Consider the following 25,715-nt stretch of genomic DNA (forward strand, 5'->3'; position numbering starts at 1 on the left):
CACGCCTCTCGGTCTCATTCCCTCAGAAGGGGAAGCTGTCCTCAGGGAAACCAAACGATCGCTTCCCACAGTGTTTACCGCAAAGCAAATACAGACCCGAACCACAGCCCTGGAGAGTCAACACCAGTGAAACAAACGTAAATGCGACAATGCAGAGGCAAAAATAATTTATTGTAAATATTTTAAAATCCTTTTCTTTTAAAGTTCTTCATTATTTTCTAGAAATGTACAAATACACTAAAGTTTACACTTGACGTGTAAAAGATAAAGAGGAAGAAGGATAATTCACCTGTTTCATTAGTTTGAGGAACTATCCTCAAAATGAGACACTGAGTTACAGTAAATGTATCTTCTACTTAAATAAGAAATAAAGTTCACATTATCCAGAGTCCTGGGTCCTAAAGAGCTCAAGGCAAATCTACCTGAGACAACACTCAGACACATCTCCATACACAGCTGCCCTCATCCTAACTTCCACCAAGGCCATTCGAACTGATATATTAGGGCTAGGGAGCTCTCATTATAGGACCACAACACTCTTTCTCCTGGAAAATTTCCAGCCAACAACTTTCCCAACAAAACCAATATTCTGTTCCCTCATGACAGGCAATTCTATATCTGCAAATGACCCATCCAGTCACTAATGCTCCCTCCACGCTGCAGAAGAATTGGCATTAAGCTCCCAATAGTTTGGTTCAGAGTGGTTCTTCTTGTTTCCCAATCATCTTCGATAAGATCCACAATCGGTGCCTGAAGACACCGAGTCCCACAGGAGGGCCTGTAGCAGATGGTAAGCAGTCTGAATGATTCCCTGAGGGAAGGCTGTGAAAATACACATGGAAAAACTATCCCAAATGAAAGCAGTGTGCTCAAAACTCACAGGGAACAGCCTGATCTGTGGTGACGCAGTGGATAAAACGTTGACCTGGAATGCTAAAGTTGCCAGTTTGAAACCCAGGCTTGCCTGGTCAGGGCACATATAGAAAGCAACTACTATGAGTTGATGCTTCCTGCTTCTCTATTCCTCTATCTCTTTCTAAAAATCAATAAATAAAATAAAATAAAAAACCTCACAGAGAACCATGTTTTTAAAAGAGGTGTTCATGAGTCACAGGAACAAGGAGGAGATGAAAAATATTAAAAAACATATGTCTTGGCCCTGGCCAGGTTGCTCAGTAGATCAAACATCACCCTGGCGCATCAAGGTTGTGGGTTTGATCCCTGGTCATGGCACAAGAAGCAATCAGTGAGTCCTCAACTAAATGGGAACGAGTTGATGATTTTCTCTCTCTCTCTCTCTCTCTCTATCTCTCTCTCTCTCTCTCTCTCTCCCTTCTTCCCCACCCTCTTTCTCAAATCAATGAAAACATTAAAAAACCACACACACACATGCACATCATACACATCTTATTTCTGCAGCTATAGATAACACAGTAACACTGGATGATGTGTCTGCCTACAGCTGGTGTGCTAAGAAATGTAGCTATAAGTCACGAAAGTAGACACAGAGCTGTGCTGCTTTGCTCTTGCAAAGTGCCCTCCTTTTTCTCACAGGCTTGCTTAGAGGTAGATTAAATATAATGATGAGTAGGAGGAGGTTTCAGTGAGCCATTGGCTCAGTTCTCCTTCACCTGCTGCCTCCTTTCCCTGTGCTCTCTCCCCACACAGGTTGGAGGGGTCCTGCCCGAAAGCCTACCCTGGCACTAAAGAGAAAGTGTCCGCATGTGGGGGGGAACAGCTAGTGCTTCAAGAATAGCAGTGAGCTCAAGTGCAAGGTCTTCCCTGTCCCGCTGGCTTTCTGCCTCTATACGAGTGTAACCAGGGCAGCCCTGGGGTGCTGTGTTGCTGGACATCATAACTGTGCCATCAGGAGAAAAAGGACCGTGTCCAGGCCTCAAGCCATTTCAAGTGCTTCTACATTATTTCACAGTATGTTTTCTGTAAAATTGAATGACTTCTCTTCAGCCCACAACTCAGAGGACGACTGCTGTCAGATGCAGACTGGCCAGTACCAGTTCAATCTGAAAAGAAAATACAGACAAAAGATGCTAAATTAAAAAAATATAAATGCTTATTTTAAACATGTCTGTTTTAATTTGACTTTATTTGGTTTGAATATGTACTTATATAAAATTGGAATATTTGTAAATTCCTTTACTCTTCAATCAACACACACACACACACAACTCTGAATCCTTTACAAAAGGCAAATAACACATTGTTTGCTCATTTTTTTTATATAATTCATGATAAATAACATTTGACAAGGCCTTTTGGATACCAAGTACATTTTAACATCCAGTCTTTTTTCATAATCTCACTGTAAAAATACTTCTAATATTTCAGTTTTTAAAAGGTGCACAACATACCGTGAGAAACTCAGATGAGGGAAGGGGTTGGTCTCCACGCAGGGAGCTGGGGACACTACACAGAGAACACTTATGCTACCACAGGCTGCGCACAGTTGACATTTGGGTCTGGGTAGTTCCCTGTAGTAGGGAACACTGTAAGATGTTTAAGAAGATTCCCTGGCTCACCAACATACACTTCCAACTGTGACAATTAAAAAATGTCTCCAGAGCCTGAATGGTGGTGGTGCATTGGATAGAGCATTGACCTGGGATGCTGAGATCCTAGGTTTGAAACCTCAAGGTCACAGGCTTGAGCAAGGGGTCACAGGCTTGGCTGGAGCCTCCCAGTCAAAGCACATATGAAAAGCAATCAATGAACTACTAAAGTGACACAACTAGAGTAATGCCTCTCATCTCTCTCCCTTCCTATCATTCTCTCTCTTGCTCTCTCTGTCTCTCTCTCAAAAAAATAAAATAAAGTCTCCAGACATTGCCAAATACCCCTGAGGTGGGTGGGGAGGTACAAAATTGCCCTTGATGAGAATTAGTGCTCTTTGGCTAAACTCTCCAAGTTCTCTGGAGAAAGTATAAACAATCAGAATGCGCTCCCTTGCTACCCCGGTTCCTTTCAAGAATGGAACTCACACTGGCTTCTCTGCCAACAGCCGGCTCATCAGCTAACCCCTAAAATGTATGAACAAGATTCACTGCTCTCCCTTCTGGAGATTTTTCCTCTTCTCTGTGGGTGAAGCACAGAGTGCATTCCCAGCAGCTGTGGCTGATGCAATGCTGTGAGAATACTCCAGCTCCCAGAACCCTCCTGGGCACACCCAGGAAGGAAGCTCGCCCGCTATAAGGAAGTGACTCAGCCCCAACCACGCAGCTCCCTGATCTTTTCAGCCATTGGCTATGAAGGACATGCTGTAACACCCTATAGGCTGAACCTGTGTATATAAGCTAGTTTACTTCCTGAATAAAGTAGATCTGCATCACTGAACCTGGTCGCCGGAGTTGGGTCTCTGCGTCTCCATCGTCCTCACCCCCAGTGAGACTTGTCCACACTTCTCTCTCACACAAATCCGTTTTTTGCCTTTGCTGCTCCTTACTCTACTGGCTGACTCCCTCACCCGTTAGAAACCAGCACAAAATAGCCAACCCAGAACCAAAATAGCTCATACAGACCCAAATAAACCACTGTTTTACATCTGCAAAGCAGATTTCTCCTCCGGGCCCCACCCATACATAAGGTGAAGGAGCTCAAAGACGGGAGGGGGATGGGGTCAATGCATTAAAAATAATTCCTTTAACCTTGAGGGTATTATGCTAAGTGAAATCAGTCAGATAAAGACAAATACTGCATGGTCTCACTTATATGTGGAATCTAAAAAAAAAAAGAAGATGAAGAAAGAAAAAGAGCAAATGGTGGTTGGGTATGTGTTTGGGGGAGGAATTTGGGTGAAGGTGGTTGTTGGGCAGGTAAAATATATTATGCTCACTTTGTTAAAGATGGCGCTGCCCATGTGGAAGCCCGTTGCCCAGGTGATTGCTTGGGATGGGAGTGATTATGATAATATGTGTTGGGGGAGGGCTTTCGCGACAAAAGGTTTTAAAAGGAAGAGAGATCACATTGTTCCGGGGAGAAGAGTGATTATGTTCTAGGAGGAGCTCATGCTGTAGGAGAGAGCAGAGAAAGGCCATGTGGAGGAGAGGAGAGGCAGCCAAGATGGCGGAGTGCTGAAGGAGAAGCCAGTTTGTGCAGAGAGAAGGAGATGGGGAACAGAGGTGAATAAGGCTGGTGAGGAAGAAACCTTTGATTCTAGTAAACTTGAATAAGTCAGTGGCTTTGGGAGCCTTGAATGGAAAGGGAAGTGTTTTCCCACTGTGTGTATTTCTTGCCCGCCAGGTGCAAGCTAGGACTAAAGCTAATGGCCCACCAGTTCTTGACTCTGTTGTTTTATTACTGTCTGTCCGAATCAAATACGAACCTGCACGGGCTAGGCGGCTGTGATGGTGGCTGTGGCTACTGGCTTTACAGTGGTTAAGAAGGACAAACTTTTAGTTATTAGATAAATAAGTTCTGAGGATATAACATAGAGCCTGATCACTATAGCTAACACTGCTGTATAGTACATTGAAGGTTGCTAAGAGGGTAGACCCTAAAAGTTCTCAGTACAAGTAAGAAAACTTTTGTAGTGTTAAAAAGAAACCGACAAATCCAAATGAAGTCACTTTTGCCAAGCCCCACCAAGACTTACTGCCTGACTAAGCACTTGCGATGTCAACGTTTCTCAGAAAGGGCTGAAAACGAATCAGCCTGAACTTTCTGGTCAGCACTAGTGAGGTCATCTGCCTGATAGAACTCCATCTTCCCCTGCCTTTGTTCTTTAACAGTAACCATACGAGGTGAAGGATGTTAACTGAACGTATCGTGATAATCATTGTACAATATATGTGTCCGGTCACTATGCTGCTCACCTTAAACCCACAGTGTTGTAAATCAATATCTCAATGAAGCTGAGAAGAAAAGATAAATATTTAAAAATTCTCTTCTGATTTTAATATTAAGGGATTTTTTTTTTTTTTTTTACATTTATAAGGCAACAAAATATGCCTGTGGCTAGGTCAAAGAGTCACTGTATTTCCAAATTAGAAAATGAGAAATACACACCAAATACCCCAGGAATGCAATTCAGAGCCTAACTTAAGGTTCTGACTCTAAAGTACACACACATACAAACCTCAAAGGAACCACAGGCTGGTCTCAGAGAATCCGTAGGATCCCTGAAATCGTAAGATTTCGTGTAGGGAAAGAGCCATGTGCTTTTTTTTTTTCTGGGGAGAAGATACTTGACTGTTTTCAAATTCTCTAAGCCTTAGAGTCTAAGGGGTATTGTATATTGTATTAATAATTTTTAAGAATCTTTGCTCAGCACAGGAGTGGGATAAACCACCAAGCCCACCACGCACGAGCCCGGGACCAGGCCTAGGCATCCACAGGGTCTCCCCAGGTCCCCGCCAGGGGCCTCCGCCCAGCCCTGCCACAGCCGCCGCCATCTCTTTGCCTCTCAGCTTGTCCCCTCCCTTGGCCTACCTGCCTCCTCTGGTCCTTTTCCTTCCCCACTTCCCAAATGATCACTGTGTACTCTTCCATTTGAGAGGGAACTGGCAGTCATCTTCCTGAAAGTCTTTAATGGCTAAAATACTGCACAGATATGCTCTGGATTCTGGAAAATGGATGTGGGCCCACCAGAGGCGCCCAGAAGAAATGTCTGAGGAGCAGACACTGTCGAGCTCGTGCCACATCCCTTGGGCCAGAGACACAGTCTGGACCTGCGGAGATGTCTCTGAGGCTGTTTGGCTGACTTCTCAGGCCTCAAAAGCAACAGGCCCTTTCTCATACTCCCCACCTCCTAATCCCCTTAAACCATTTCTCACCCTCTTCCCCCCACCCTTACCCACATCTGAAAAGACCTGGTAACCGCAGTATTAAGAGGGCGCTCATAAAATCAAGACCAGGGACATCTCAGCAGCATGGTCACTGCATCTCATGCAGGACAGATGTCCCTTCTCTCACCTCTTTACACAGGAAGGAGTCATAGGTATTTTTCTTTCTTCCTTTTAAAAATTCTTGTAAAGGGTGCATAACACCTTCTTTCCACACATGTGTGCTGTCTGCCTGGCCCACAGACATACTTTATTTATTCAAATGTTCTGTGAGGAAATTATTCATTTATGAGACTTTCCAGTGAGCTGAAATTTGGCCTTCGAATATCATCCTTTCTATTCATTTGGGGAAAAGACGGCTTTAAGAACCGCTTAATATAATTTTCCACGTTCTCAGCCTTGAATTAGTTTATTCCCACCTCCCATCATCAAGAAATGTGCCATCATAATACGCCTGCTCTCATGCTATGAAGCCTCACGAGGGCTTTGTAATCTCTGTTCCTCTCTTGTGATGCTAGGCTGCTGGCAGTGTGCCTGGTGCTTACCACATCTCCTTCTTATTTTCCTTCTTCATTCACCCAACTAGTATTTACTACTACTAATGTGCAGAGAGTGTTTCTGATGGTTGGTACATAAGAAACAATATCCCAAATTGTTGGCATTTGGGGTCAACGAGAGCCAGTGCACCCCCAAGGGAGGAACCGGAAGTGGGAAATGAGAAGAGATGGAGAGTAAAGGCCAAAGCTTCAGCACAGACGCAGCGGAAGGACATTCCAAAGCTGTGGGCGCTCCGCCCCCCACCTTCCTTTTTGCCAGGTCTTGTGCAAAGTGTTAAAGTTCTCCTGGCAAGCTGAGTGTCTTCTACGCGTATTAAACAACATATCAATTTTCTTGTTCTGTTTTTAGTTTTAAAATGGGATGAGTAAACTTATTATAATTTTCTAAGGAAAGAGATTCATTTGCTTTGTTATGTCCTTCTATTACTTTCTTAATAAACTCAGTGGCCTTCAACAGAAAGAGAGACAAGTTTCCATACTGAGATAATCTTTCAATGACTTAGCTATACTGTTTGTTTCAAATTTCTGAACACTTCTCTTGTGAAACCATGCTGTTTCCATGAAGGTCACAGTCACACCTCAGCTATTGCGCACTGGGTTCCAGATCACTGCAGCAGAGAATCACAACAACGTGAGCTGAACTCTATGTGCTCGTGAGGGGTCTGCCTTCAATTTGTAACAAATGCAACACCCGTGAAGCACAGTAAAGTACAGCGGAATAAAGTGAGGTAGGCCTGTACTGATGACATGAAGTGGAATATGGGGCTCAGCGTGTGGGTGAACTACAACAGGGAAACATTCAGCAATCCTCATCTTCACAGCTGATTATTTCCATGATTTTCCCCAGCTACTCGGTCTGATCATGGAGGGCAGGGACCGGGTAAGCTCCGCAGAACGTGAAACATCACTTGCACAGAAATCAACACAAATCATCCGTCCCCACTCTGGCTCACTTGTTTACTATCACAATTCTGTCTTCTTAACTTGCTCGACTTACCGTTGAGCAAGAGGGACTTTGGATCAAGCCCCAGAGCCTCACAACCAGGCAGGTTCTGATCGTGGAAATCCTGCAGCAAAATGCCCCGCACCAACTCCTCATTCATCACGTACTGCATAAAGCTGTCGTCCTCCGATGGAACTCCAAACTGCAGGTGGTAGCTTACTGTGGCATTTTCCCCTCTGAAAAGCAAATGAAACACATCGTCAAACAGAACAGAATCGCATTGCAACTCCAGAAAATGGTTTTGGCATTCCTATTATTATCATTTTTTTTAACTGCTGCATGTCCTTCCCAATACAAAAGAGCAAAGGGTATGGTGTCCTATAAGAGTCCTCTTCCATACATTTAGCACAAAAATTCAGGTAATCCTCACTCCTTCTACCTAGTACACATCTCCTAGGAGTCCACTGAGAGAGCTATTTCAAGGAAGATCCAAGAGCTGGCACATTGTCTGCCCCATCACCAGCCTTTTGACCCCCAAGGCAGGCCAGGGAAGCCCTGTTCTCCTTCGTACTCCCTTCTGCACGTGCTCACATTGCACCCTTTCCTGCCCAACACGTGCGCATTAGTCAGAGCTATTGGCTCTAGCTAGTGCATTATTGTCAGTCCCAACCCATTACGCAATCCCACCTGCTCCAAGCCCGTAAAAGGAGGCTGGATTCCTGGAAAAGCGCTTCAGGCTCGGAACATCATCTTTCCCTCAACCTGTCTCAGTCTTTGAGTTGCAAGTTGGGGCAATGCATGGAGGAAAGCACGCTGGGTCTGATTATGCACTTTTTCCTTTTCTGTTGGTGTTTTAGCACCAGTGGTTTATGATTAAAACAAGCAATGTCGAGGAAGTCCTCTTACTCAGCCATAAAAAAGAATGAAATCTTACCACTTGTGACTACATGGACAGACCTAGACTCTAGGTCCTAGAGGGTAGTATGCTACTCAACGACTCAGTCAGAGAAAGACAAGTACCATATAATTTCAATTATATGTGGAGTCTGAAGAACAAAATAAACAAAAAGAAAGTAAACAGACCCACAGATACAGAGAACAGACTGCTGGCTGCCAGAGGGGAGGAGGGTCGGGGGCTGGGTGCAAAGCTGAAGGGACTAAGAAGGACAAACTGGCAGTAATAGAATAGTCATGGGGTATAAAGTGCAGCACAGGGAATACAGTCAATAATACTGTAATAACCAGGTATGGTGTCGGATGGGTCCTGGATATACTGGGGGGAGTGCCTTATAAAGTATATGATTAGCTAACTACTATACTGTAAGAAATAATACTGCATGTGAACTGTAATTGAAAAATAACATTTAAAAGAAAAAATAAGTCATCATAAGATAGCATACTCATAGGAATCCATAAAGACGGAGAACAGTGTTGCCAAGGCAACCTGCCACTGCATGTGTTTTCAGACATCATGTCCATTTTATTCCTACCCCGCTGTGCTGCCACCTGCTTCACAGGCTCCCCCGCCCCGGACTACTCATCTATGGCTTGAGAAATGTATGGTTAGAGTGGAGGAACCTCAGTGGTACACTGCCTTCGATGGTCACATTCCAGGGATATCGCAGGAATAGGAGATAACGTAGATTTTGCTCTAACAATACAAAAGGATAATCAAATGGCTCCTCTATACAAATATGTCCTTTTGTATAAATGTCTATTGATGTAGGCAAAAATATTAAATATTAGGAGGAAATTTTAAAAGAATACATATATATGTGTAGGTACATGCTATACATGTATAATATATAAAGTAGGTATGGTAAAGACATGTATAGAAGGAATCACACCAAACTGTTGATGGTTCTTCATTTTGTAGAAGGGAGAGGAATTCACTAAGTGTATGGGACTGATCCGCAAACAGTGTCTGGGGATAGGAGGGCAGGGTGGAGAACAGAAGGTAGGCTTGCCCTGTAGTATATGTCTCTATATTTTTGATATTATACAGTATGTCTGTAAAGTCATGGTGCACTTTTATTTATTTAATTATTTATTTATTTATTTATTTATTTATTTATTGTATTTTTCTGAAGTTGGAAACGGGGAGGCAGTCAGACAAACTGGCAATTTGTCTGACCGGGATCCACCCGGCATGCCCACCAGGGGGTGATGCTCCGCCCATCTGGGCCATTGCTCTGTTGCAACCAGAGCCATTCTAGCACCTGAGGCAGAGGCCATAGAGCCATCCTCAGCGCCCGGGCCAACTTTGCTCCAATGGAGCCTTGGCTGCAGGAGGGGAAGAGAGAGACAGAGAGGAAGGAGAGGGGGAGGAGTGGAGAAGCAGATGGGCGCCTCTCCTGTGTGCCCTGGCCAGGAATCAAACCTGGGACTCCTGCACGCCAGGCCGATGCTCTACCACTGAGCCAACCAGCCAGGGCCGAGTCATGGTGCACTTTTGACCGGTCACAGGAAAGCAACAAAAGACAATAGAAATGTGAAATTTGCACCAAATAAAAGGAAAACTCTCCCAGTTTCATACCTATTCAGTGCAGTTCGATGTGGGCTCACGCACAGATTTTTTAGGGCTCCTTAGGTAGCTATCCTGTATAGCCTCTACAGACTCGTCACTGACTGATGGCCTACCAGAACGGGGTTTCTCCACCAAACTGCTGGTTTCCTTCAACTGTTTATCCCACAAAGTAATGTTATTCCTATGTGGCGGTGCTTCGTTATAAACGCACCGATATTCACATTGCACTTTGGTCATGGATTCGAATTTAGCGAGCCACAGAACACACTGAATTTTTCTCTGTACCGTCCACATCTCGACTGGCACGGCCATGGGCTGCTCCGCTGTATACACAATGTTACATCATCATCTGCACATACACACATGCTGCCACATCATCCTACAGAAACTGGGAGGGTTTTCCTTTGATTTGGTGAAGATTTCACATTTCTATCGTCTTTTGTTGCTTTCCTGTGACCCGTCAAAAGTGCACCATGACTTTATGGACACACTGTACAAGGAACATGGAATCCTGTATTATTTGTGTTCCTTTAAATCACAAGCCTTATTTCACATGGCTTCTATCATTCACATCACATCACTATCTGAGATCGATTTCTGTTTCTACCCTTAGCTCATTTCAGCATCCGAGTTATACAGGAATGGGGTGTCGGGGACTGCCTTCTCTCTTCTGTGACTTTGTTGAGTCATCTATAGTAATTGGTTTGAGCTTGATTGTTCTGTGTAAAATGAGGGAGTTGAGCTAGTTCCCTCCCAGCACCGACTCTGCAATGCTCTCCTTGGTTCCCTTTGTGCTTTGAGACTCAGGAAGTCCTTCTGGGCAAGTGGTGGTGTCGCTTTCCATATTCTCCACATTCTTACCTGAAGTCCACTCTCTCCACAGAAGTAAAATAACGACTCAGAGCTGGAGACAAACTGTATACATCTGTGAGCTGAAACAAACAGGAGCAAGTAAAACAACCATACACATTACTTATGTCTTATTGCATTATCACCTGACAAAGCAAAACCACTCCTAGACGAAGGGGATTCCATGTTAGCTAGAAATGAACTTGTCCAGAGACTCTGGATTAAGAAGCAGAAAGGAGTGGACCTACCGCCAACCAAAAGTCAAGTTCACACTCACTTAAACGAATTTCATTTTATAAAGAAGAAGAGGCCAGATTGGGATTTTCAACATGTCTTATGTATTGCACTGATACATCGCGGTCTGACTGATGAGAGTGGGCAGCAGCCTGAGTCCACGCAGACCCAAAGGGACACGGGACAGAGAGAACCCTGCAGCCCTGGGAAGACTGCAGCACAGGCCCCTCAGGGCTGCACAGCACGGGCAGGGGCTCTTCCCTCCTCTCTCCAGAGCCCCGCTGTGAGAATCAGCCATACTAAGCCACAGGTAGGGCACTTACCCTGGAAAATGAGACCAAGTGTATATAATTGTAAAGATAATGAAGTTCTTATTTCAGGCATGAAATACTGCCATCATAAAAATTAATGATACCTGTGTTCCCACTGTCCAGGTTTCTTTCCTCCACATTTTACCATATTTAGTTCAGCCTTTCACTCCAAGAAACAAAACAAACCCGAAGCTACTCTTCCTACACACAATTCCATTTTCCCTCTGTGGGTCAAATAAGTGTGCAAATATGATATGTTTGCTAGCTTATAGTTTGCATTTAGGTGTGGGAGACAGGCTGTAAACCAGCAAAGTCATTACAGCCTAAGGCTTAGTTTTAAGACTAAGCCTTTACCGCCCTTTAAATACTAAGATCTTTTCAAAACTAAGCTTTTCCCCACATCTTTGTCTGTTGCAAGATGTGGGGTGGTACACTGTCATGAGGAATCCCATTTATGCCTCAGATAAGTGACTTTGTATCAGAGACTTCTTTATTTATATACTGGCTTAAAGGTTTTGATTTCTACACTATAAAAAGGGGCATACCAGGGGCTCACTCTCTCTCGGTTCCTGAAATTAGCATTGCAAAGAAGCAGCCAAGATGGCAGGATGCTAAAGGAGAAGCCATTTGTGCAGAGTTTCTGCAGAAAGGAGATGGGCAACAGAGGTGAATAAGGCTGGTGAGGTAGAAACCTCTGATTCTAGGAAACTCAGGTAAGTCTGTGGCTTTGGGAGCCCTGAATGGAAAGGGAAGTGTTTTCCCACTGTGTGTGTTTCTTGCCCGCTGGGTGCGAGCTAGTATTAAATGTAATGGCCCACCAGTTCTTGGCCCCGTTGTTTCATTACCGTCTGTCCGAATCAAACCTGAACCCACGTTGGGCAGGTGGCTCTGATGGTGGTCATGGCTACTGGCCATACACCCTCCCTCCCTCACCTAGTGCTAGCTGTTGTCCTTTATGTATCCTCATGCATGTTTTACGAATATAATACTTCCTGGTGTAATCATAACAATACATAATTTAATTTGTGTTTTTATTAAAATAAAAGGTACCATATTGTACATATCTTCTATGACTTGGTATTTTTGCACTCAAAATTATGTTTGAGATTTACCCATAATGGTACATCTAGATGAAGGCCTTTCACTCTAACTCCTGCTGCATAGACTCCATTAAATGATTGTACCAACTTTTCCATTCCCTACTGATGGTCAGGTGCATTGTTTCCAATTTTCTCCTACCACAAACTATGCTGAAGTTACCACCCTTGAATATCTCTGCCTCTCTTCACATACACCTAAGAGTTTCCCTTGGGCAGATGCCAAGAGATGGACGTGATGGGTCCACGAGTAGGCACAGCTCCAACTGAACTTAATTTTGCTGAACTGCTCTCCATCTTCCTCTTCTTCCAGGAGTGGAAGAGTAGTCTGTTTCCCACAGCCTTGTCAGCACTTTGTGTTAGCAGAGTTTTAGATTTTTGCCAATCTGAGAATATCACATTGTGCTTTACATTGTTTTAATTTGCATTGTCTTGCTTACTAGTGAGGTTAAATACCTTTTTGTGTGTTTATTAACTCTATGAGATTTCTCATCTTTGAATTGCCTATTATCATAGTTTATCTTTTTCTTATCCATCTGAAATGATTGGTGTTATATTCTGGATACTAGCTGTTGGTTGTATGTTAAAAATATTTCTCCTAGTGTTTGATTAGTCATTTCATTGTGTTTCAGAGATGTGAATCCTAACCTAGCAGTACTCAAGGGAGCACGTGCCGGTTGGGCAGATAAAATATATTATGCTCACTTTGTTAAAGATGGTGCTGCCCACGTGGAGGCCGTCACCCAGGTGATATTAATGTGTGTTGGGGGTGGGCTGTGGGGTGGGCAGGCAGGATCCTTGTAGCCTGGGGCTTGGTTTTGGGATTAAGCCTTCCCCACCCTTTTTGATGTGGGGTGGTACAATCCAATTATGCCTCAGATAAGTGACTTTGTATTAGAGACTTCCCTATTTTGTATATTGGAATAAGGTTTGGATTTCTACACTATAAAATGGGGGCAGAACGGGAGCTTGCTCTCTTGGTTCCTGAGATTAATATTAGAACAGAGAGCAGAGAGGAGAGTAGAGAAAGGCCACGTGGAGGAGGCAAAGAGAAGCAGCCAAGATGGCGGAGTGCTGAGTGAGAAGCCAGTTTGTGCAGAGTTTGTGCAGGGAGAAGGAAGGAAATGGGGAACAGAGGTGAATAAAGTCTGGTGAGCTAGAAACCTTTGATTCTAGGAAACTCGGATAAGTAAGTAGCTTTGTGAGCACTGAATGTGAGTGGGTTTTGGAGCCCAGTGTGTTTTTACTTGCCCGCCGGGTGCAAGCTAGGATTAAAGATGATGGCCCACCAGTTTTTGGCTCCATTGTTTCTTTACCGACTGTCCAAATCCAATGTGAACCTGCATGGGCCAGGCGGCTGTGATGGTGGCCATGGCTACTGGCTTTACAGTGCCTGAACATATTTATATTGCATTTCTTTTAAATTTACATTTTAAAGTTATATGCCTTGTTCTTGGGCAGACATATTCTAGCATAAATCACAAGGGCTGTCATCTTGGTTAACTTAATTTTGAAATGCCAGGAGTGTTGAGCAAATGAGTTTGTAAATTATGTATTTTTTTAATTTGCTCACTTTTATTGTTAAAAATGGCTCTGGGCAGCGCCAGATATGTGATCTGTGAAATTGCAAATTACCTTCCTGCTTGGGAAGGGCCATTGTCTTGTTAATGTTTGCTGGAGGAGAGGTTTTTGTACCAGAAAGTTTTGAAAAGAGGAGAGAAGAAGAAGAGGCAAAGGAAGCCATATTTGCAGAGTGTGAGAGAGAGAGAAGGAAGCCATGTTTGCAGAGTGAGAACAGAGAGAATGAAGGTGTGCATGCAGATGGGAACCAGAACTGAGGGCTTTTGTGAGCTACACTGAGACTGGTGGGGCCTTTGATTCTAGGAGAAACCGGAGAAGATTCTCCTGGTTGTGGAACCGGAGAATGTATCAGTAGCTTTGTGAGCTCTAAATGAAGAGGGCAGTGTTTTTCCTGTGTGTGTTTGCTCGTCGGCTGGCACGAGTCTTGAATAAAGGAATGGCCCACCATTTTTTGGCTCCACTGTTTCTTTACCATCTGCCCGAATCCAATGGGAACCTGCATGTGAATGGCCACAACCGTGATGACTACTGGCCATACACAGGAGTAATCCTCTTTTTCAGACCCACAAGGAGCATATAATCTAATCAACTATTCTGTAATCCGATCACAGAGATTTCCCTGTCTTGCTTTCTCCCACCTTCATGTAATCTTTCTAATGTTTCCTCCTTAATTTCAATGATATGAAACCACAAAACAGCTATTCTCAAGAGCATCTGAGATCTTGCTTCCCAGCATGATGTCAGTTTACTTCAAATAAACTCATAAAAATTCTCTACAGTTTGGATATTCTTATGTAGACACCTTCCTTCCAACCTTCTCTCTTCCCTCCCTCCCATCCTTCCTTTATTAATCCTTAGTACCTAGCACTGTATTTTGCACATAATAGGCTCTCAGAAAAAAACTCATGTTAAATATTAAGAGATGGAGTAGTGTACTAGATCACTTTCAGTGTCCATTTTAAGATTCTTTTTGGTGGCTGTCCCCAGCTATAATTAGGACATATTTATGTCCTAATTATTTACGTATTTGGGAGCTGCTAACCACATTACCTACTTTGAGTCCCCCCAAACAGGAGGGCTCCTCACCCCTTGCTCTGGTGTCTGCCATGCTGTGCCTATGAGGCTGAGCACAGACTGAGCTAGGGGCCCAGCTTCCAGAGTAAGAGAAGTACCCTTCCCTCCATTACCAGAGGAGCCATCCTTCACTCCGGCACCAAGCACATGCACATAGCTCACGGTTGGCTTTCGCAGAGTAACGGCCCCGTCCCTGAGAGAACCCTCTGGCAATGACAGGACCTAGGAAAACTGTCTTCACAAAAGCAAGACAAAAGAGAGGACAGAGTTTTCCAATATCCACTCCCATTTACCTTCCAGATCCAGAAACTTCTGGAAACTGGCTTAAGTGGAAGTAAGGGGGGTTCTTGACCTGACAATATATTTCCAAGTTCCTTATTTTTGTTCCTGAACATACTGTATGCAGTTGGGAAGCTGGGGAAGGGGAGGAATCTTTTTACTTCACTGCACCTGATTTTATCATCTGTAAGTCAGATAATTAAAAAAAAAACAATAGAGATGCAACATGGCCCCAGCAGCAGAGGCATCTGGGAAATGCTGTGCCCTGTGACTCTGCAACCTCACACTGGGGTGACTGCTCAGGAAGCCAGAATACTGCCACCCAAAGACAAAGCGCGTGTCCAGGAGGGAGGTTAACGAATGTATAGAGAGTAATAACAGCCTGATGGTATCTTTTAACTTAGAAATGCATTGTTCTTTCTGGTGGGCTACATAACTACCCACCATATGGTTTTGCTATTAACCCCCTATAAAAAGGGACCCCGTTCTGGGAGGGGTGTGGATCTTGCCCAGTCTGCCACCATCAGAAGCAGCTGCTGTGTCGTGTCTGTAAGTTTCTCCTATCAAAGCTCTTATGAATTTGAATAAGGTTACATGCCAGTTCTTTAGAATCGATCCTGAATATAGACTTTTGGGGCTTTCTTGCAACAAGATTCTTTTTTAAAATTTTTAAATTTTTTATTTTTTATCTAAGTGAGAGCAGGGGAAGCAAAGAGGCAGACTCCCACATGCGCCCTGATGAAGATATACCCAGTAAGCCCCGTATGGGGTGATGCTCTGTCCATCTGGGGCATTGCTTCGGTGCTTGGCAACTGAGCTATTTTTAGTGCTTGAGATGGAGACCTCAAAGCCATCCTTAGTGACCCAGCCAAGTCATTTGAACGAATCCAGCCATGACTGTGGGAGCAGAGAGAGGTGGGGGGGGGGAGAAGAAAAGGGGAGGGGGAGGGGTGGAGAAGCAGATGGTCAATTCTCCTGAGTTCCCTGACTGGGAATTGAACCTGGGACATCCGCAGGCAGGGCTGATGCTCTACCTTTGAGCCAACCAGCCAGGGCCAACAAGACTCTTTCTATGCGTCTCATACGCACCTGTAGGTATACAGGGAGAGCACAGTGATTCCCGTTTATCAGGGAAGTAACCCACTCAGAGGCCTGTGGATTTGGCCCAGGAATTATTGCCAGTCCTTTGCCTTTACACAGTGGTGAGCCAAAAATACCACAGAATCTGCTCATGTCTGGCTCTATGTGAGAGACATGGGTCTTAGGTGATTAACATCTATTTCCTTTTGACAGAGAAAGTCCAGTCTGGAACAGGTGACATGTGCAGTTGCTGATTTGTTTTGTTTCTGCTCAGCAAATGCAAAACCCCTCAGCTAAGAAAGCAAAGAGGAAAGCAGCACGGGGCTCTGCACTCTGCACATTGCTCTGGAAACAGCGGGGAGGGAAGGAGGAAAAGGGAAAGACAGGTAAGACAGAAACAAGGAAGAGAAGGAGGAAGAGAAACTGGGAGTAACCCTCGGAGAGTACAAACTCCTGTGATCAAGAAGCAATCGTGGCGCTGGCCGGTTGGCTCAGCGGTGGAGCGTCGGCCTGGCGTGCGGGGGACCCGGGTTCATTCCCGGCCAGGGCACATAGGAGAGACGCCCGTTCGCTTTTCCACCCCCCCCCCTTCCTCTCTGTCTCTCTCTTCCCCTCCCGCAGCCAAGGCTCCATTGGAGCAAAGATGGCCCGGGCCCTGGGGAGGGCTCCTTGGCCTCTGCCCCAGGCGCTGGAGTGGCTCTGGTCGCAGCAGAGCGATGCCCCCGAGGGCATGCCGGGTGGATCCCGGTTGGGCGCATGCGGGAGTCTGTCTGACTGTCTCTCCCCGTTTCCGGCTTCAGAAAAATACAGGAAAAAAAATAAATAAATAAAAGAAGCAATCGTGTTACGCCCCTGGGGAATCAGACTGACTGTGGGCTGACTGAGAGGGAGTCGCCTCCTCCGGGAGCTTTGGTAGGAATCAGATGGAAGCCACATAAAGAGGACTCACCCCATGTGACCTATCACTGCAAAGAAGAGCACAATGGACAGCAGGCGGGCCCTGCTTAGATTTTCTTACCAAAAACTTTTGTTGGCCCTGGCTGGTTAGCTCAGTCGGTTAAGAGCATCATCCTGAAACAACAAGGTTGTGGGTTCGAACTCCAGTCAGGACACACACGGGAAGCAAACAAAAAATGCACAACTGAGTGGAACAACAAATGCTTCCCTTCTCCGTCCCCTCTCTCTCCCTTCCTCTCTCTGTCTTTCTAAAATCAATAACAATTAAGCCCTGGCCGGATAGCTTGGTTGGTTGGAGCATCATCCCAGAGCATGCAGGTTGCCGGTTCGATTCCCAGGTCAGGGCCCATACAGGAGCAGCTCCTATGTCTCCCCCCACCCCCCAAAAAAAACAAAACAAACAAAAAGAACTTTTGAGTCTGTCTCTGAACCACCTTGTGTTTGACAGGATGACCAGGACTGCCCCAGCCAACCACATGGTCTGGCTGCAGAGCATCCATATTTCACAGAGGGCTCGCTCTCCTGAATCCTGCACTCACCCACAGGGCCACTCCCCCCCCCCCCAGGAGCCTGGGTCACACTCTGCCTCAATCCCACCCTGTCGGTCAAATAAGTTTGTAAATATGATGTATATGTTTGCTCGCTTATAGTTTGCATTGGGTGTGGGAGACAGGCTGTAAACCAGCAAAGTCATTATAGCCTAAGGCTTAGTTTTAAGACTAAGCCTTTCCCACCCTTTTAATACTAAGATATTTTCAAAACTAAGCTTTTCCCCACACTCTTGACTGTTGCATGATGTGGGGTGGTGCACTCTCATGAGGAATCACAGACTTCCTTATTTGCATATTGGTTTAAAGGTTTTGATTTCTACACTATAAAAATGGGGCAGACCGGGCTCTCTCTCTCTCTCTCTCTCTCTCTGTTCCTGAAATTAGCATTGCATTGCAAAGGAGAAGCAGCCAAGATGGCAGAGTGCTAAAGGAGAAGCCAGTTTGTGCAGAGAGAAGAAAATGGGGAACAGAGGTGAATAAGGCTTGTTGTGAGGTAGAAACCTTTGATTCTAGGAAACTATTCAGATAAGTCAGTGGCTTTGGGAGCCCTGAATGGAAAGGGAAGTGTTTTCTCACTGTGTGTGTTTCTCGCCCGCCAGGTGCGATCTAGGATTAAATGTAATGGCCCACCAGTTCTTGGCTCCGTTGTTTCATTACTGTCTGTCCAAATCAAATGCGAACCTGCATGGGCCAGGCAGCTGTGATGGTGGCTGTGGTTACTGGCTTTACAACCCCCAACCAGCCATATGTCCTACTGAGTGAGAAGTCCTCTTTAATATCACCTGAATCTTTCCTCTTCCCCCGACATTGCCCTAGTTCAAGGCTCCCACATTCTCATCTGGACTCCTGCAAAACGCCTTCTAACTGAACTCTACATCCAGTGTTTTCTCACTTATCCAGAAGGGTTAACATGAAAGTGGACCGTGTCGACCTGCAGCTTAAAATCTTTTAGTGTTTTACCAAAGAGTAGCAAAACCTTCAGGATCTGACGCTCCCTTCCTGTTTGGCCTCAGCTCTGCAAGGCCCCACCACATAGCTTGTGGAGGCCATAGTACACTGCTGTGCAGACCCCATCCCAAGTACCACCTCCTCCAGGAGGCCTTCCGAGTCTCCATGCCCACCTCAGGTTATCTGGATGCCCTTCTTTCGTGGCTGTAGAACACACTGGACATAGCTCAACAATAGAACACATCGCAGCATTTTATACTAACTATCTACTTAATTGCTTGCTCCACTTGGGCTGTGAGCCCCCACTAACAGCACCAAGTGTGTGGCCCTGGCACTTGGCATGTTGTCGAGCACATCACAGACCCTCGATGAAACTACAAGTTACATTGAATTTAAGAGCACTGAAGAAACAGAACACTGTCCTGCCTCCAGGATGCATTTAGCTGGAGGCCAGAGCTCTTCTCTCTGGTTTTAAAAGACAGAAAATTCATTTTTCAGTTTCTGCCAAAATCCAGACCCCCCCCTCCAAAAAATATTCCAAGCTTGAAGCTACTTCCTTTGCAGCTCTGCACCAACTTTTGTAGCAGAACTCAGAACTCGTATTCTTACGGCAAGAACTCAGTTAGCAATGTGTAAGGTCCATTACCCTTTCCAAGAGCAGGTGAGGCAATTCCTCTTCAGTAACACACTCCTCTGGAATCTTTAGCATGACCAAGAATGTTCTATTCGATGAGAGCTCAGGTATTTCATTTTCATCTTCATCGATATAAGTTCCTAAAGAGAGTGGAAGATGGAAAGAAAAGGTAAAAGTAAAGTAATGCACTTACTTATTCATTGGCTGCTACAGTTTAAAAACAAAACAATGAGCATCATCAAGGATAAAGCAAGCAGGAACAGAAATGCTTTCTCTCTTCTTATTGGTAAAACGGAATGAAGACAGCGTATTGCACCCATCGTGATAAAAATTTGGAGATTTCATGCCATAAGGGCTCCCGGATTCCACTGACGATAGACTGGGGGAAGGGCCGGGGGGATGAGCGGGAGGAACGTGAGTGTGTTGCGCTGACCTGGGGGGAAGGGCCGGCGGGATGAGCGGGAGGAACGTGAGTGTGTTTTATTTATTTTTTATTTATTCATTTTAGAGAGTAGAGAGAGAGAGAAAGGCGGGAGGAGCAGGAAGCATCAACTCCCATATGTGCCTTGACCAGACAAGTGCAGGTTTCAAACCGGCGACCTCAGCATTCCAGATCGATGCCTTATCCACTGCGCCACCACAGTGTGTTGCGCTGACCTGGGGGGAAGGGCCGGCGGGATGAGCGGGAGGAACGTGAGTGTGTTGCGCTGACCTGGGGGGAAGGGCCGGCGGGATGAGCGGGAGGAACGTGAGTGTGTTGCGCTGACCTGCAGCTTAGTTGTGTGCACTGGTGTCAAGGCCGGTGCTGGGGGACAGGGAGTGGGTGCAAGAAATCATCATTGACCAGACAGAGGGGGACTCAGATACAAGTGTGTGAGCCCATGTCTTGAAATCACCCAGGGAGACCCAGGATGGGCATGAAGTCATCACTCAAGAATACGTCCCATAGGAGAGGAATGTTGACACCCTCTGTTTGCAGAAGGGAAACCAAACTGTGCTCAGACTGCATTCCTGTGTGGCTGCTTGTGCTTTAAGGACTGAGCTCACTGATTTTTATGCAGTTAGAGCTAACGGAAAAACACACAGGAGCCAGGAGCCAGAAGTTGGCACTCATGGAACCAATGATGCTCCCGGTTTGCCTCGGCCTCTCCATCAGAGCCCACACCCAGGCCACTTCTCTGGCCCTGAGAAAGGTGTGGGTGGGAATCAGGTGTTCAAGTTGCTGTAAAATTCTCTCACAGTCCATGCTTCCAACCTAACATAATCAGCCTTTTTACTGGACTTTGAAAAGACCACAGTGGAGTCAACTCTGTGTTTCCGATGGCAGGTGAGGTGAAAAGACGTAAGAATTCTGCTTCTTACTCCCAGAGGAAGTCTGGAAACGTGAGGCATGAGGAGCAAGGGAACGGGCAGAGAAGAGTCAACAGAGCAAGCTGAGACTGGCAGCTTAGACGGGCCTCGCTGCTCAAGGCCAGCCTGGCGGGCCTCTGGGAGCCAGGGTTTCGGAAAGGTTCCCACCGTTCCCTGGTGAGAGCGGCTCACGGTGCCTCGGCTCTGTGCAAACAACGCGGCTTATGCTGAGCATCCCCTTTCCTTCGGGCGTCTGGAATTTTATTATGTGCCAGGTAGAGGCTGCCTATGTACCAACCCCAATAAAACACTGGGCACTGAGTTTCTAATGAGCTTCCCTCGTGGAAAGTCTTCAAACGTGACTCAACTCACTGCTAGAGGAATTGAGTGTGTTTTATGGGTCTGCACCAGGTGACGACTCTTGGAAGCTTGTGCCTGGTTTCTTCTGGATTTCCCTTTATATCCTTCGCTGTAATAAATCATACTCATCTCTACGACTACGTGCTGAGTCCTGAGAGCCCTCCCAGCAATCATTGCACTAGTGGTGATCACGGGGACCACAAACACAGGGGATTATCCCTGCATCTTTATTCGTTGTAAGTTATTACATTATTTTGTCTGACAGTAGTAGAAAACTCGCAAAGTAGAGGACACTGCACCAAAGCAAGATGCTAATAATTCTTTAATCAAGCGATTTCCCACCGTATTTTATATTATAAAGTTGAGGTCTTAATGAAAGGCCGTCTGTATCCTGCCCTTGTTGTCTGTTGCTCTCACTGCTTACTTGTCATCATTCTTTCATTGTTGTTGTGAACATATCAAAAGCCATTCCCCATGCGTTTGAAACGCCTTCCAAAGATTATTTTAATGGCCGCATAATGTTTATAACCGGCTTGCTCATTTTCTTGAATCTTTTAGCGTTTTTGGGCTTTCATTGCCATGAGTCGTGCTGCAGTGGACAGCCTGGAGCCCTGCACCCACTGCGTGCGTTTCCAAGGTGGACATCCCCGCCGGGGGAAGGAGAGGGGAAGCCGGAGGGTGGATACAGGATCCTCGTAACTGCTGAACTCACGGGCCCTGACCTAAACTTAGCAGTATCACTGAATAATGACTCTGTCCCTGGCTACACAGTGTTTGTTAAAACAATGACAATAGCAATGGGTTTACCTAGTCAGCAAAGGTTTTATGTCGCTCATGAGACTTCATCTGCGCAGCAGCACTTTCCGTACAGAGAAAATATTTAAATTTTAAAAAGCTTAAAACAGCCCTGGCCTGTTGGCTCAGTGGTAGAGCGTCGGCCTGGCGTGCAGGAGTCCCGGGTTCGATTCCCGGCCAGGGCACACAGGAGAAGCGCCCATCTGCTTCTCCACCGCTCCCCCTCTCCTTCCTCTCTGTCTCTCTCTTCCCCTCCCTCAGCGAGGCTCCATTGGAGCAAAAGATGGCCCGGGCGCTGGGGATGGCTCTGTGGCCTCTGCCCCAGGCGCTAGAGTGGCTCTGGTCGCGACAGAGTGACGCCCCGGAGGGGCAGAGCATCGCCCCCTGGTGGGCGTGCGGGGTGGATCCCGGTTGGGCGCATGCGGGAGTCTGTCTGACTGCCGCCCCGTTTCCAGCTTCAGAAAAAAAAAAAAGCTTAAAACACGAAAAGCATATTGCAGGTACACAAAGTCAGCTCTTCGGCTGGAACATAAGAAATGAGGCGGCAGAGAGAGGCCTTCAATGCCAGATGTCAGCAGGAGGTCAGGAGGTTGTTAAATGTCTCCCAGGAAGGAGGTGGAGGTAAATCTGGAGTGATGGCAGGGATGACGGGGAACCAGGAGAGAGTGGAGGCAAAGAGGTCAGTAGGTGCAAGATAGGGAGAGAGAGATTTTGACTGACAGCAGTGGAAGTGCATCATCTCTTCCCCAAACAGTTACGCTTTGCGTTCTGGGATGTGTGTTCTGTGTCCACCCCAGCCCGGTTGCGAACACCTCTGCCACCGCGCCTCAGCCTGAGAGCTACAGAGCCCTGAGACGTGGGGTTGAGGAGCTGGAGGAAGGGAAAGGAGAGGCGAATGACAAATGTAGTTCCTGAGGAACGTCTCTTCTTACTGAAGCCGGACAGCCACGGACACAGCCCCTGACTCTCTCGACAATGCCCTTTTCCCAGACAGCAGCGTTTCCCACGCAGTGCCCACAAGTTCTACAAACATTTCATTCCTATCAATGGGCTTGGTCATTAGGCAATGGCTGACTACTGCAGGCTGTCATCCCGGAAGTGCTACAGAGCTGCTGTGGGTGAGGCTGAGACCGTCACAGAGGGGAGCCCCGTCCCTGTCCCCTTTGTACCTATTGTGCCCCCCACTGCCTATCATGACTCTCCCATAGGTTCAAACCCCTGAGGGCTGAGGTGCCAAGTAAAATAAAAATATTTCCCTAATTTAAAAAAGGAAAAGTTTGAAAATCTCTCTTACAGCATTAACATTTTAAGAATACAATTTTTGCCCTAGCCAGGTAGCTCAGTTGGTTAGAGCATCGTCCCAAAACACTAAGGTTGTAGGTTCAATCCCTGGCCGGGGCACATACAAGAATCAACCAATGAATGCATAAATAATTGGAACAACAAATCGATGTCTCTCTCTCTCTCTCTCTCTCTCAAATCAATAAATGAAGAAAAAAAATTTAAAGAATAGAATTTTCTAACCAAAGAGAAAATAAAGTTTGCACTGCAAGTGTTGAAAAGTTCTTCCCTGAATACCGTCTGTGCCCTTGGATGTCCCCCAGGAACTGTTGAGGGAAATGGAATCCCTTCCTCCGCAGCTGCTCTTTGTGACTTGATAATTTTTAGAGAACAGAGGACAGCTCTTGAGTCTTGTGCTTTAGAATCCTGGATATTCAACCACCTAGATCTGTTGCACCACCTTTTGTTATAGGCCTGAGATGCCAACAGGCAAATCTGTCAACTTTGAGGATGGCACCACCTAGTTGTGATAGGACAAGACTGTGCAACTCAACCGCAGTTTCCACATCCACGTGTGGGAGTTGATGGGAAGAGGGAACATCAATACTCACACAAATACTGCTGTCCTCAGCATGACAGAGGAGGTGCAGCACCTCTTACTAACTTCTCCCCGCCTCCAAACCAGCCTATGCCTCAAAGAGTACCCATTCCGCCTCAGCAATGCCCTAACTAAGTAAACACAGTGCCTGCCAGAGAAACTCACATGCTAGCAATAAGAGACTGGCATGTGAACAACGCTTTCCTTTGCCTTCCGGGACACAGAACTTTGAGAAAGGAGCTGAAGGGGTTGGGAGGAGGAGGAACAGGAGATGAATGGCAAATGCAGTTCCTGAGGAAAATTCCCAGTCTCTAGAACAGCGGTTCTCAACCTTTCTAATGCCGTGACCCCGCAATACAGTTCCTCATGTTGCGGTGACCCCAAACCAAAAAATAATTTTGGTGGCTACTTCATAACTGTAATTTTGCTACAGTTATGATTCGGAATGTAAATACCTGATATGCATTATGTATTTTCCAATGGCTCTAAGGCAACCCCGCCGGGGTCGCGACCCACAGGTTGAGAACCGCTGCTCTAGAGAGACTCAGGGGCTCCCTGCTCTCAACCTATGACTGGGTTCACTGGGGGGGAGCCTGACTCTCCCCAAATCCTCGAGGGGCTGAATCACCCTCAAGAGCATCTGGCTCTAGAAGAGACCCCTCCCTTAATATCACTCTCACATATAAAACCACAGTTTTCTTCTTTCCTGTTTTGAAACTGAAATGATTGCCCACTGGAGGGTACTATTTTGATCATAAAAACCTTCATACTGATATCATTAAAAATTGGTAACTACATACAAGGCTTTAAAATGGTGGGGAAGACTACCATATGCAGTCATTAAAAAAAGAAGCTTTAGACTTACTGTGGTGATCATTTCAGTGTGTATACAAATAATGAATCGTGTTGTACATCTGAAACTTACAGAATGTTATATGTCAAGTATGCCTAGATTAAAAAAAATTTTTTAAAGATGTTCACAAATAATTTTTAATAAGTTGGAAAAATGATCTCAAAATACGTTAAAATCCTAAAAGGTTGGCCACAAGACTACAAAAATAAACAAACAAAAAACAAAATAACCTTATCTCAAATTGTTTTTAAAATGCAAGTGAAAAAAGAAGAAATATAACATCAAAATAGTAATAATATGGATTAGTTTTATGTGTAACTTAACATGTATTTTTATATTCACAATAAATAATCTTAAAATGAGATAATGTATATAAAATATATAGTTGGCATCATATAAATTTTTGTTTTGTAAATACATAAAACAAATACAATAAACAGTTATTTCAAAAATAAGTTCAAATAATGATGCCTTACTGGTACAAAGTTCTATAAAGTTCTGAAAACTTTCATATATATTATTCATTATTTTATCCTGCTAATAATATACCAGGTATATAAAATGAAGTATAATAAGTTTTACTAAATAAGCTATAAAAAAAGTCAACTAAGCAGGTTTAGAGACAGAAAAACACAAATTGGTGTTTAAATACATTAAAATTTTTTTTAAAACTTCAAGATCCAATGGCAGAGTTTTAAGTAAAAGAGTGGTGTCCATTCTACCTCCAGAGCTTATCAAACCAACAAACAAGAATCATGGATTTCTTCCACCCATAGAACATATTCCAAACCAGTTTTAAATTCAAAGTATAAATAATGAAATAGCAATGAGTACATATACCATTTCAGTGTAAGTCATAAGCATTAAACAAGTTTTCTTAAAATGCATGAATTTAGTCATGTGTTAAGTCCTCTTACCTCTAATGAGACATAAGCTGACGATGATCATTGCGATGAGGACTAGGAAAATGGAGGCGACGAGCATCCACAGTTGACATCTTCCGAACACATTCCTGTTACAGGAGCGCCAAGGGCTTTTCCGGTCGGCCTGGAGAGCAGAGG

At 45.2% G+C, this 25,715-nt stretch overlaps 1 protein-coding gene across 1 annotated transcript; it reads right to left on the bottom strand.

Moving 5' to 3' along the window:
- Positions 1 to 70: 70 nt before the first annotated feature.
- LOC136379656 (TPA-induced transmembrane protein-like) lies at positions 71 to 25,715 on the bottom strand. The gene is made up of 5 exons (XM_066347138.1): positions 25,572 to 25,715; positions 19,430 to 19,557; positions 10,684 to 10,754; positions 7,350 to 7,531; positions 71 to 2,021 (listed from the first exon to the last, which is right to left on the bottom strand). The coding sequence occupies exons 1-5, from the start codon at positions 25,636 to 25,638 to the stop codon at positions 2,017 to 2,019; spliced, it is 453 nt and encodes a 150-aa protein (XP_066203235.1). The 5' UTR covers positions 25,639 to 25,715; the 3' UTR covers positions 71 to 2,016.

Source organism: Saccopteryx leptura, chromosome 8, assembly GCF_036850995.1.
Source record: "Saccopteryx leptura isolate mSacLep1 chromosome 8, mSacLep1_pri_phased_curated, whole genome shotgun sequence".
NCBI classification, from domain to species: domain Eukaryota; kingdom Metazoa; phylum Chordata; class Mammalia; order Chiroptera; family Emballonuridae; genus Saccopteryx; species Saccopteryx leptura.